At 43.9% G+C, this 10,751-nt stretch overlaps 4 protein-coding genes across 4 annotated transcripts; 3 read left to right on the top strand and 1 right to left on the bottom strand.

The window, feature by feature from the left end:
- Positions 1 to 199: 199 nt before the first annotated feature.
- BCIN_11g04820 (hypothetical protein) lies at positions 200 to 3,496 on the top strand. Its single transcript, XM_024696035.1, has 6 exons — positions 200 to 1,004; positions 1,081 to 1,344; positions 1,495 to 1,581; positions 1,638 to 1,807; positions 1,861 to 2,449; positions 2,503 to 3,496. The coding sequence occupies exons 1-6, from the start codon at positions 803 to 805 to the stop codon at positions 3,012 to 3,014; spliced, it is 1,824 nt and encodes a 607-aa protein (XP_024551838.1). The 5' UTR covers positions 200 to 802; the 3' UTR covers positions 3,015 to 3,496.
- Positions 3,497 to 3,638: 142 nt separating this feature from the next.
- On the top strand, positions 3,639 to 5,796 carry Bcckb2. Its single transcript, XM_001558391.2, has 3 exons — positions 3,639 to 3,865; positions 4,617 to 4,862; positions 4,921 to 5,796. The coding sequence occupies exons 1-3, from the start codon at positions 3,809 to 3,811 to the stop codon at positions 5,428 to 5,430; spliced, it is 813 nt and encodes a 270-aa protein (XP_001558441.1). The 5' UTR covers positions 3,639 to 3,808; the 3' UTR covers positions 5,431 to 5,796.
- Positions 5,797 to 5,972: 176 nt separating this feature from the next.
- BCIN_11g04800 (hypothetical protein) lies at positions 5,973 to 7,904 on the bottom strand. Its single transcript, XM_024696034.1, has 4 exons — positions 7,333 to 7,904; positions 7,071 to 7,273; positions 6,474 to 7,018; positions 5,973 to 6,410 (listed from the first exon to the last, which is right to left on the bottom strand). The coding sequence occupies exons 1-4, from the start codon at positions 7,707 to 7,709 to the stop codon at positions 6,138 to 6,140; spliced, it is 1,398 nt and encodes a 465-aa protein (XP_024551837.1). The 5' UTR covers positions 7,710 to 7,904; the 3' UTR covers positions 5,973 to 6,137.
- A 990-nt stretch (positions 7,905 to 8,894) lies between these two features.
- On the top strand, positions 8,895 to 10,430 carry BCIN_11g04790 (hypothetical protein). The gene is made up of 3 exons (XM_024696033.1): positions 8,895 to 9,380; positions 9,450 to 9,983; positions 10,035 to 10,430. Exons 1-3 carry the CDS (start codon positions 9,162 to 9,164, stop codon positions 10,299 to 10,301), a joined length of 1,020 nt encoding a protein of 339 aa, XP_024551836.1. The 5' UTR covers positions 8,895 to 9,161; the 3' UTR covers positions 10,302 to 10,430.
- The last annotated feature ends 321 nt before the right edge of the window (positions 10,431 to 10,751 follow it).

The raw sequence follows: 10,751 nt of genomic DNA, 5'->3' as shown, positions 1-10,751 counted from the left end.
ATCTTTTGCCTCTAGGTTTTCCCCGCTTTGCCCCGGCTTACGATTGGAATCTTGAATGTTGCTAGTAAAGAGCAGTCCATGTTTCCAATTACCATTATGGGATCGCTTCGTTCCGAGAGTCCAAGTGGATTTAGTGACTTCAACTATTTCCATTTGGATTTAGGACAGGAACAAGTCGCGCGCTATATCGAGGTTGTCAGAGAGTCAAATTCCGTTGGCAGGTAGTGTCTTGGGCGCAGTTTCCTGTCACAGCATAAAGCTGTGTTCACTTCATTCTTTGCCTAGGTACCTACCTACGTAGCTAGGTATGCATGAACCCGTCAATCAAGTTCGCCATTCTTCTCTTATCTTCATGGTTTTACCGTCTCGAGACCATATCAACTCTCACACACCGGACGACACTAGACTTTTCTGGATGCAGATTCTCTCTTATTTACTATCCCCCGGCGCAGGATTTTGCAAGAAAGCTTGATTCCCCAATTCCACCCAATAAACCACCCAGATCCCATTCTGCGTTGGGCTTAGTATCATCCGGCGTAGGTGAGTTTGCATTGAAGTGACGCTTGCTATCGAGACGATCCTCTATCTCACGGGTCACAACAATTCACTACACGGTAACACTCCCTGGTGGTTGTTTGCTTCTGTCTACTTATCAAACCTCAAGCTAATCAGGCTAAAATGTTCCCGCTAAGCAAGTGCAAAGTCAGATATGGATGTTGATATCATCGCATTGTTTGACCTTCCATCCCGGTAAATCAACTGACCTAACTAACCCAGCACATACATACATAACTCATATGCCATGCGCACTTATTTTCCTTGGAACAGCGAGGATATTTTTCTTAAGAATAGAGGGAAGGTAGTTTGTGATACTACAGAGAACGAAAGAGAAAGTACAATCCCGCTCCTAAACATGGACATCTCAAACTTGAGCGATGGGAAGAGTGAGGATGGTGTGGCAAAGTCTAAGCACGTTAATGGCTTTACATCTCCATCGGCGCAAAGTGTGAAGTTTTTCATTTCTTCATCCCATCTGGATTGGTTTACACAAGTTGAATATATGCTCATTGAACAAAGCAGGTGATCCACACGATGGTCGCATTTCGCCAGTCTCAAAGACATCGACTGACGCCGAAAGATTGACCGGTGATTTAATTCCCGACGACTTGTCAGTACAGGACAAAAAAATATTGTTGGTCGCGAGAGAGATTGATCTCATGGGAATGGGAAGATATCAGTGGTATATATGGACCTTATGTGGTTTGGGGTACTTTTTAGATCTACTCTGGGCGCAAGCACTAGGGTTGATTGCACCAGTTATGCAGAGGGAGATGGGAATTTCTGGTATGTAACCTCTCTTACTGGATTGATCTCCGAGCTTGGAAGGCTGGGCTTGATATGGAGTTTGTGTTGTGTCAAAGATAAGACAGGTTGCATGGAAATGGTCGAGGAGGATCTTGTACGACCAAATGTAGTGCTGACCAAATCATGCAGATAATCAATTGGGCCGTTTGTTCACGGTTGTCAACTCTGGTTTGACTGTTGGAGCTTTAGTGTGGGGTGTCTTGGTAGATATGATCGGTATGTTCCCAGCTCATATCACTTTACATTCCTTCATAACTCACTTCAACTTTCAGGTCGCAAATGGGCTTTCAATGGCACGGTTTTCATTACATCCATCTTTGGTATATGCATGGCGATACCCAGCTCTTACAATGGTCTTCTTGTGTTAGTTGCCTTCACAGGCTTTGGCATTGGAGGAAATATTCCTATAGACACAACAATTGCTCTAGAATTCCTTCCCAAGGTGACCCCCATGCGACTTCATCCTAGAGGAGCTTCATTTAACACTCAACATAGAAAAACCGTTTCATGTTGGCACTCCTGTCCATTTTCCAACCGATTGGAGTTGTAATTTGCAGCGGCATAGCTTATGGATTCATACCAAAATTCTCGTGCGCGACAGACCTGAAATCATGCAAAGCAAAAGACTTAGTACCAGGAGCTGAATGTTGCTCCAAGAAAGATAACATGGGGTGGAGATATCTCCTATATACACTGGGCTCGATATCCTTGTTCGTATTCTTAATGCGATTCTTCATTTTCACCTTCCAAGAGTCACCCAAGTATCTTCTCAGCAAGAAAAGGGACGATGACGCTTTCAAAGTGTTAGAAAATATTGCAAAAACGAACGGAAAAACCTTAACCATTACAATCGAGGATTTTAGGGCTTTGGATGATGCGGGTGAGATTCAGTCTCCCATCTCCGCTACGTCTGGCAACGCTCGCCTTCAAGGTGGAAACGTCCCTGACGATTCAACTTTGCGTCAAAAGATCAAGAGGGAAGTTAAAAGGATTGGGGTTCTGTTCCAAACAAAGCAAATGGCACGAGTCACCATATTGGTATGGATAATATACGCATTTGACTATTGGGGATTTTCCGTCTCGGGTATATATTCTCGCACTTTCTTGACTGTACAAAAGCATGCTAATTCCTCAAAGGTGCATTTCTTCCTACAATTTTGGCACGGAAGGGTCTGGAAAAAGCAGTTGGATACTCCAAAACCTACCGCAACTTCGTCATCATTTACACGCCGGGAATCTTAGGTGTAGGTTTAGGAGCTTTGATGGTAAAAGTATCTCGAGTTGGACGACGAATTTCCATGATCATTTCATCTGCATTAATGGCTACATCATTCTTTCTCTTCGCGGCAGTCAATACTCAAGCAGCAAATGTGGGACTTAGCGTCATGGAATATTTCTTTCAGTCTATGTTCAACTCGGTACTATATGGCTGGACACCAGAAGCGTTTCCGGCATCGGTAAGAGGAACAGCTAGTGGAATGGCTAGTTGTTGGGGAAGATTGTTTTCTATCTTCAGTCCATTGATTGCAGCGAAGCTGTTGGCTATGAGTCTTAATGGACCATTGTTTTTGGCTGGGGCGGGTACCTTTGTAGCCTGTTTGGGAGTTATTTGCTTGCCGGATAATGTGATGAAGGGGAATGAGATTTAGGAATACTGGTGAAATAGGGACAGGAACAAAAATACCCAATAGGATAAAGGGATATGTCGTAATGAGCACACGGCGGGTATAGAGAGAGTTTAGATTGGCATCATGAAGACTTCTACATGATTGAAGTCGATAAGATATCAAATCTTCATACCAATGGAGATACAGTGATGGGATACCTATTTTCAGAAAAGTAGAAAGCCAACATAGTGTTGAGAAGCTTAAACTTCCCTTCCATTGCTTCAGTCGAGTCTAATACATCTAGACTTGTTTTCTTACACGGGCCATCTGTGAGAGGAAAGCGTCCATGCTCTTTCTCTTGATATCTCGTTTCCAAAACATTATGTTTCCAATATCTCGAGGCGCTGGGGGTCTGGGAGCTTGCCACCGATACATGTGCAAATTCAATCATACAATACAATAAATGACATTTTCTTGGCCCTTGAATAAGTCAACCTCTAATTCTCTTCAAACCTATGACTCCACGTAACACATTATATTCTACTTCCCAGATGATGTTGAAAATGATAAAGGGGCTGGTTCACCGTTCCAGATTCTTGGAGAAAGAAGCAGGGTCCGTGCACGACTTTCCTTTCCGCTTTTCTGCCCCTCCACCAAATTAAAGCAGGACAACGACATTCAGCCTTTCCACCTTCCTTCGTTTCGTAGATATCGACCTAGCGAGCACATGCTATAGGTAACGTCAAATCGAGCGATATCCTTTTCGAGTCACGATCAAGACAGCTTTCGCACCAGCGATTTCACTACGGGCGAGTTCATTGAGTGCGACATTTATCATGGAAGATTTTAATAGCGAAACGGACAGCGATTACACCAGTTATTGGAGAGATTGGGTACGTTGTTATTTTATTCTTTTGGCTTGAGTTTTTTGGTGCTTTGGCGGAAGTTGATGGGACTGGTTGTGTGTCGTTTTCTGCTGGCCATTTTGCGCGCCTCGATTTGTCTGAACGGCGGAGGTCGCGCTTTCCTATCGATCACAGTCACCCACGAAAGGGCACATGCTATGCGAAAGGGACTATGTTAAGGATGGCATCGTCGACCGATATGGAAGGAACGGAGAAAGCATCTGACAAAAGTCAATGGAAACTGCGTCCTCAAAGATTATTCCTGGCGATTTTATTTTCACACTAGGATCTCGCCGATCATTGTGAGAGGTGAATTCAATAGCCACGCACAATGTTATATAGTCCGCCTACAACTGATCTGGACTACCGGCGTTATCAAACCCCCCAATCCTTGCCATCGCCAGGTCCTCCGCCAACTCTATCACTCAGACGGGGTAAGAGAGGTAGGAGAGGCAAGAAACGTCGAGCTTCAGAGGTCGAGGATCTTGAGGAATCAACACGCAGATCAAAGCATCGTCCCCCCTCTATGGAAGATATCAAAGCAATGGAAAAACTTCATGAGATTTTACAAACTCCGTCGAGACAACATGTAGAAGTCTGGGTCTCGAATATGCGAGAGGAGACCCACCAAACTCCGCCGTACAGACACGAGGGTTTCGCACCAGGGGTTCTTTAGCCATATTTCATATAAGTTTACACACATTGGCAGACTATTTACTAATGCTTTCTTTTCCTTTAGTTCATTTCATCTCGCGGTAATGAGTACTTTTGCGAAATCGACGAAGATTATCTCACCGATCGATTCAACCTTACAGGACTTCAAACAGAGGTTCAATATTACCAATATGCGTTGGATTTAGTGACGGATGTCTTTGATTTGGATTGTGATGATGAGATGAGAGAGACTATTGAGAAGTCCGCAAGACATTTATATGGTTTAGTTCATGCTCGTTATATTGTCACTACTAGAGGATTGGCAAAAATGGTGAGTGCTTCTTTTAATCTTCATCATGAAACTCATGCTAATCAAAATCATTTTTCAGCTTGAAAAATACAAGAAAGCCGACTTTGGAAAATGTCCTCGAGTTATGTGTAAATCACATCCACTTCTCCCCATGGGACAAAGCGACAACCCAAACATCAAAGCTGTCAAACTTTACTGCTCTCGTTGTGAAGATATCTATAATCCCAAGTCCTCTCGACATTCTGCAATCGATGGCGCATATTTCGGAACTTCGTTTCACAATATTTTATTCCAGGTTTATCCGGCTATGATCCCGGCGAAAAGTTATGATCGATATGTACCACGGATTTATGGATTTAAAGTTCATGCACCTGCAGCGCTGATTCGATGGCAAAATGGAGAAAGGGATGAAATGAGGAGACGTTTGAGGAAGTTGGATATTGATAGTGGGTTCAAGGATGAGGATGGTGAGGAAGTAGAGGAAAGTGAGGAGGAGGAAGATGACGATGAAGACCTTGAGGGATTGGACAAAGAACTGGTGGAGAATGGAATCCAGCCAGAGGCCGTACCTAATGTTGGGAGATATTAGATGTTTTTCTCAGTATTACAACTCGAAATATGGGACAGGGGAAGAAAGAAAAGAGGTCTTGAGGATAAGAATGGAAAACTTCGTCAGATTTCTATTCGTGTCGATAGGAAGAATTGTCTTTGCTTCTTTGATGGTTTCTTAGGGAAGATATCTTATGGACTAGCCATGAATGGATGGATGGATGGTGGGATGCATTGCGGGAGTCTTAGCTGGGGCGCATATTGTTTGTTCTTCGTTGTATCGTATTGCTCGGAAGGGAGGGGGAAGACTTATAGGGAGGATTCGGTTCTCCGAAAGATGGATGGATTGAGATAATAGAACGCAAAGAAAGGATTGAATGAGAATTTTAGTATTTTTTTTATATCACGTATTAGAAGTGGAGTTTCTTGTGAGGCTCAAGGTGAATCGATTGAACGCGTTGTACAGCGTAGTGCCATGTGACTGAGATCTACTAGTTTTTTTATAGAAGTATTTCGATGTGTTAAGGGGAGAGAAATGAAGGGGGCGAGTTAAGACTGAGGCTGAGATGTTGTAACTTGTCATGCAATAAACAAATATCATTATGATTAAAACCCGTTCTGCCACAACCTATCCACTTATATCCAAAATCCCACACCTAAATCACATCATTACAAGATAAACAATCTATTCCTGCTCTTCCATCGCTTGCTTTTTGCATGCCATCCCATGCCATACCATCTATCCTCCTACCCCAAAGTCGTCGCTGTATCCGTACGATACCAATTAGCCTTCTCATCACCCAAACACGTGCCCACAGTCACGGGTCTATACCCCTTCGCCACAGCCGTCTTCAACATATATTCAACAAGCACCTGCGACGTCTGATTGTGGATATCGTGGGAGATGACGAGAGGATGATCGGTGCGCGGATTGGAGGCGTTGAGGGTGTTGGAGAAGATGGTTTGCGCGTTGTGAATTAGAGTTGGGGAGTCGTTGAGGTAGTCTTGTGTATCGAGGGACTGGAGGGAGGGGAGGAGTGTGTTAGTCAGGGGTTTAGTTTGGGGATGGGAAGGGGAACCTACGAAATAGGTAACGTGGTATCCTAATTCTTGCATGTCGGCTTCGCAGCCGCATTCGGCGGTGCAGCTTGAATATGGCGGTCTCATGTATGTCGGGATGACTCCGATTACATTTCTCAATGCCATCTCGTTCTTCCACATTTCGTTTTTGCGCTGGGCGCTGGTGATGTTGCAGAGATCGGGGTGGCTCCATGTGTGCGATGCGACTTGATGTCCATTATCGTACATGCGCTTGATGAGTGCGGGCCATTCGAGCGAAGTGTTGTCGATGTGACCTTTGCCGTTGTTGTTGCCGGTGATAAAGAAGGTTGCAGAGGCGTTGTATTGGGCTAGGAGATCGAGAATGTGGGAGGTGTAGATGTAAGGACCGTCGTCGAAGGTGAGAGCCATGTCACCGGGCGTGGCACAGTCGTAAATACCGTCGCTGCCATAGAGAACGGATCCTACGGCTGGGCGGGCAATGGTAGAGGTGTTTGCGCCGGTAGGGATGGCGTTGGCGTCGCAGGCGGGTCCGTAGTTGAATTGGCAGTCGGGTGCGGTACAGTATTCTGGGGGTGGTTAGGAGATGTGTGTGGGTATGGAGTAGGTGAGGGGCAATACCTTCGGTAGTACCACAGTAGCCAGCAAGAGAACAACATTCGTCTGATGCACAAGTACCGACACCTGGTCCACAGCGATTATCTGTGCTGGTACCTGCTTTGCTTCCTGGTGTAGTGGTGTTTGTGGCATTGTTACATATTCCAAACGCCGATTGACAACCTGAAGTAGCAGAACAATAATCCGATGTGGTTCCGCACCATCCACTGGAGATTGTTAACACCAACTCCTCCAACTGTATGACGGACATTGAATGGTTTCTTACTTATTAGAACAACATTCTCCATTTGGGCAGCTATATCCCTGAGTCCCCGCCCCAATTATCCCACATGTCTCATCCGGACTCACAACTACTTTGCTTCCGGCCACAGCAACTGGACTTGTACAATTTCCAAATTGGGATTGACAGCCATTGCTACTTAGACAATAAGCGTCTGTTTTACCACAGAATCCGTTGGAGGAACAACAGGGAAGGCTTGAGGGGCAAGTATAGCCATCTGCTCCTCCTCCTGCAGTACCATTGAATCCACAGGTGTTGTTTGGGGATATTGCTCGGGGGAAGGTAGGAAATTTGGCGAAACGGGCTGAGGTGGTGGATATGAGGCCTAGGAGAACGACCAAAGTGATTTGAAGGGGATGCATCTGGAGTTTGCGTTTGAGGAATAGTTTGGTGTGCCCTTCTTTTGAATCCTTCAAAAATTATAGATAGGTAATACAAAAATGGGGAAAAAAGAGAGAAAAACGAATGTATAGATCTAGTTTCAACGAGAGTGACAATCAACCAATGGAAAATTGATAATAGAAACGAAAAAAAAAAGATTAAAACAGATAATTCCCTACTTATATAAGAATACCTTTCTGACATCACGTACCAAGCTTTCAAAAGTCTCGTATAAAAAGATCCAAGCATCGAACTCGAAACGACCGCGGCAGGCAGTGCAAGAAGATATTCATGATGATCGAGACCCTCATATTTTATTTTGGTATGACAGGAAAGAAATACGCTCCCAATGGGAAGATATGGTTCAAAGCTCAGGATATACAGATCCGATATTTTGTTAGGGGGAGAGAGAGAAGTATCCGGGAGTCGTCAATGAGCCTCGAGTGAGCTTTGACGTTTTACACTTGCAATGGTGATACCGAGACACCTTCCTTCGTTCTCGACCTTCAAGTCTTGCGAAGTCTAAAATCTTATTGAGCAGCGAGATGGACTATCGGACGATGATGAAACGCTGATGGGCGAAGATCACTGGAAACCTTAAAAATGCCGTTGTGAGCTTGGTGCGGGACAGGAAATTTGAGGTTGGGATCGTTGAAGACGGAGAAGAGTTATGTAGCTGGTGAAACATGGTGATGACGACAAGGAGTCCGAGTTATCATCTTTAGCTTGGCGTCTGATTTCATAGTCGATGAATCCAATATACATAAGGCGCCGTTGGTATATTTGGTCTGTTGATGGAGTGATATCTACTCGTACAACGAGTGCAATAGCAAGTAATGACGTCGGGGAGTAGAGAAGAGCAGAGTGGTTGAATGTCTTTGAGATGTTTGGCCATTTCCAAGTTCATTCTCCGAGGTGCGTCTTGTGTGTGTGTGTGTGTGTGTGTGTGTCTCGTTCTGCAACATTCATCGATCTTCACAAGAACAATTTCATCCATTGCAGCTCATGGTGGAGTTATTGGAGATTTCGAGCAACCTTTACCTACTTGCTCATCCATCTACCTGCTAATTGTGGTCAAGTGAAGACTGAGATCCTTCGAGTGCCATTCGCAAAATTATTAATCCGTGCCGAATTCGGACCTTTCTTCCAGAGCGGGGAATCACAAAGGGCCATCTATGCATACCACATACCACATACCGCATCCCGCATATCTTGAATACCATCTTCCGCCGTTGAAGATCTCCAACAAAAGCTAAAACGTCATAGGATCGACAGTGGTACCGGTATTCCATTAATCATCTCTTCAATCATATAAACATCTACGTCACACCTTTGGTGGCGGCAAAGAGATGAATAATGAGGTAAGTGACTAAGGAAATAGAGGCGCATTCGAGTAGGTGGTTTTCTATTTAATATTCTCTTTCATATCAAATATGTTCTCTCGAACTCTTCAATCATCATTCAGATCTTCAGCACGATTATCACAACTTTCTTCACAACTCCAAAGACGAACGATGGCCTCAATCACTACCCACAAGCTTAACACTGGAGCTACCATTCCTGCCATTGGCTTTGGTACTTGGCAAGATAAGGATTCTCAAGAGAACGCAGTTACGGAGGCATTAAAGGCGGGGTATAGACATATCGATACTGTGTGTATTATCATCTTAAGATTTCATTATCGATCAATGGATAATGTGCTAACCCAATGTCTCTTCTAGGCTAGAGTTTACGGTACTGAACCAGCATGCGGAGCTGCAATCAAGAAATCTGGCATTCCTCGTTCCGAACTCTTCATTACCACTAAACTCTGGAACAACAAGCATAAACCAGAAGACGTCGAAGCAGCTCTTGATGCTTCATTAAAAGATTTGGATTTGGATTATGTGGATTTGTTCTTGATGCATTGGCCATCTGCATTCAAGCCAGGCGATGAATTAATGCCCAAGGTAGATGGAAAGATGCAAACAGCAGATATTTCATACGTCGATACATATAAGGCTATGGAAAAGCTCATTGATACTGGAAAGACCAAGGCTATTGGTATTTCTAACTTTTCAAGAGGAGAGCTGGAACATTTGTTGAAGGAGACTTCTGTGGTTCCTGCAGCTCATCAATTGGAACTTCATCCATGGTTACAACAAACTGAATTCTGTGAATTCAACAAGAGCAAAGGTATTCATATCACACAGTATTCTCCATTTGGAAATCAAAATGAAATTTATGACGCCGGAAAGGGTATTGGCAAGTTGATGGTAAGATTGATTCGATTCAAATCATTCCGCACTTTACTAACATGTTTTCAGGATGATCCAACTATCGTTGAAATCGGCAAAAAGTACAACAAGTCTGGAGCACACGTAGCTTTAGCTTGGGGTATTGCACATGGTCACTCGGTTATCCCCAAATCCAAGACACCTTCACGCATCAAGTCTAACTTGGAGGGAGATTTCAAACTTGATGCAGAAGACTTGAAGAAGTTGGATGGTTTGGATAAAAAGTTGAGATTCAATGATGCTAGTAAAGGATTCGGATACAACTTCTATTCGGATCTAGATGGAAAAAAGAATTAAGGGAGAAAGATACCCAATGTAATATAGTAATGTCACTTTTCATCAACGGTTCACAAGTTTCCTACTTTCTGTTCTACATCGTTGCCTCGGAAATGTACATGGCTGGATTTAGAAAAAATCAATATTTCAGCCACAGCGCCCATGTTTCACACCCTGTCAGATGTGAAAGTAGATGCTAGAAAATGTGTTCTCATATATCACCTCATGCAGATACTCATCAATATAACACAAAGCTGTGTCCCAAATTCCGAGCGCTGAAGCAAAATAAACGCACCATATTGAACGTTTCTTATTCTCTCTCCAACTAGTAATTTGCACACCCGACCCGTACCAGTCCATTTGCATGAAACTTCAAATCATCACTACATCTTCCTTTTCGCCCCAAGCAATCATTGGTCAGAATAGGTATCACAACAGAAGCAAGAGCAAACAAGACATTTCCATCTCCGC

Source organism: Botrytis cinerea, chromosome 11, assembly GCF_000143535.2.
Source record: "Botrytis cinerea B05.10 chromosome 11, complete sequence".
NCBI lineage: Eukaryota > Fungi > Ascomycota > Leotiomycetes > Helotiales > Sclerotiniaceae > Botrytis > Botrytis cinerea.
Note: the sequence above shows the minus strand (reverse complement) of the source record. Positions and strands in the feature narration are given on the sequence as shown.

Excerpts from the sequence above, each read along its gene's own strand:
- BCIN_11g04820 (XM_024696035.1), top strand. The coding sequence starts at position 803 with ATGCGCACTTATTTTCCTTGGAACAGCGAGGATATTTTTCTTAAGAAT. Across the intron at positions 1,005-1,080 it reads TACATCTCCATCGGCGCAAA|GTGATCCACACGATGGTCGC; the intron begins GTGTGAAGTTTT and ends TGAACAAAGCAG. Across the intron at positions 2,450-2,502 it reads TTGGGGATTTTCCGTCTCGG|GTGCATTTCTTCCTACAATT; the intron begins GTATATATTCTC and ends AATTCCTCAAAG.
- Bcckb2 (XM_001558391.2), top strand. The coding sequence starts at position 3,809 with ATGGAAGATTTTAATAGCGAAACGGACAGCGATTACACCAGTTATTGG. Across the intron at positions 3,866-4,616 it reads CCAGTTATTGGAGAGATTGG|TTCATTTCATCTCGCGGTAA; the intron begins GTACGTTGTTAT and ends CTTTTCCTTTAG. Across the intron at positions 4,863-4,920 it reads CTAGAGGATTGGCAAAAATG|CTTGAAAAATACAAGAAAGC; the intron begins GTGAGTGCTTCT and ends ATCATTTTTCAG.
- BCIN_11g04800 (XM_024696034.1), bottom strand. The coding sequence starts at position 7,709 with ATGCATCCCCTTCAAATCACTTTGGTCGTTCTCCTAGGCCTCATATCC. Across the intron at positions 7,019-7,070 it reads CTACTGTGGTACTACCGAAG|AATACTGTACCGCACCCGAC; the intron begins GTATTGCCCCTC and ends AACCACCCCCAG. Across the intron at positions 6,411-6,473 it reads GATACCACGTTACCTATTTC|TCCCTCGATACACAAGACTA; the intron begins GTAGGTTCCCCT and ends CCCTCCCTCCAG.
- BCIN_11g04790 (XM_024696033.1), top strand. The coding sequence starts at position 9,162 with ATGTTCTCTCGAACTCTTCAATCATCATTCAGATCTTCAGCACGATTA. Across the intron at positions 9,381-9,449 it reads GGTATAGACATATCGATACT|GCTAGAGTTTACGGTACTGA; the intron begins GTGTGTATTATC and ends TGTCTCTTCTAG. Across the intron at positions 9,984-10,034 it reads AGGGTATTGGCAAGTTGATG|GATGATCCAACTATCGTTGA; the intron begins GTAAGATTGATT and ends ACATGTTTTCAG.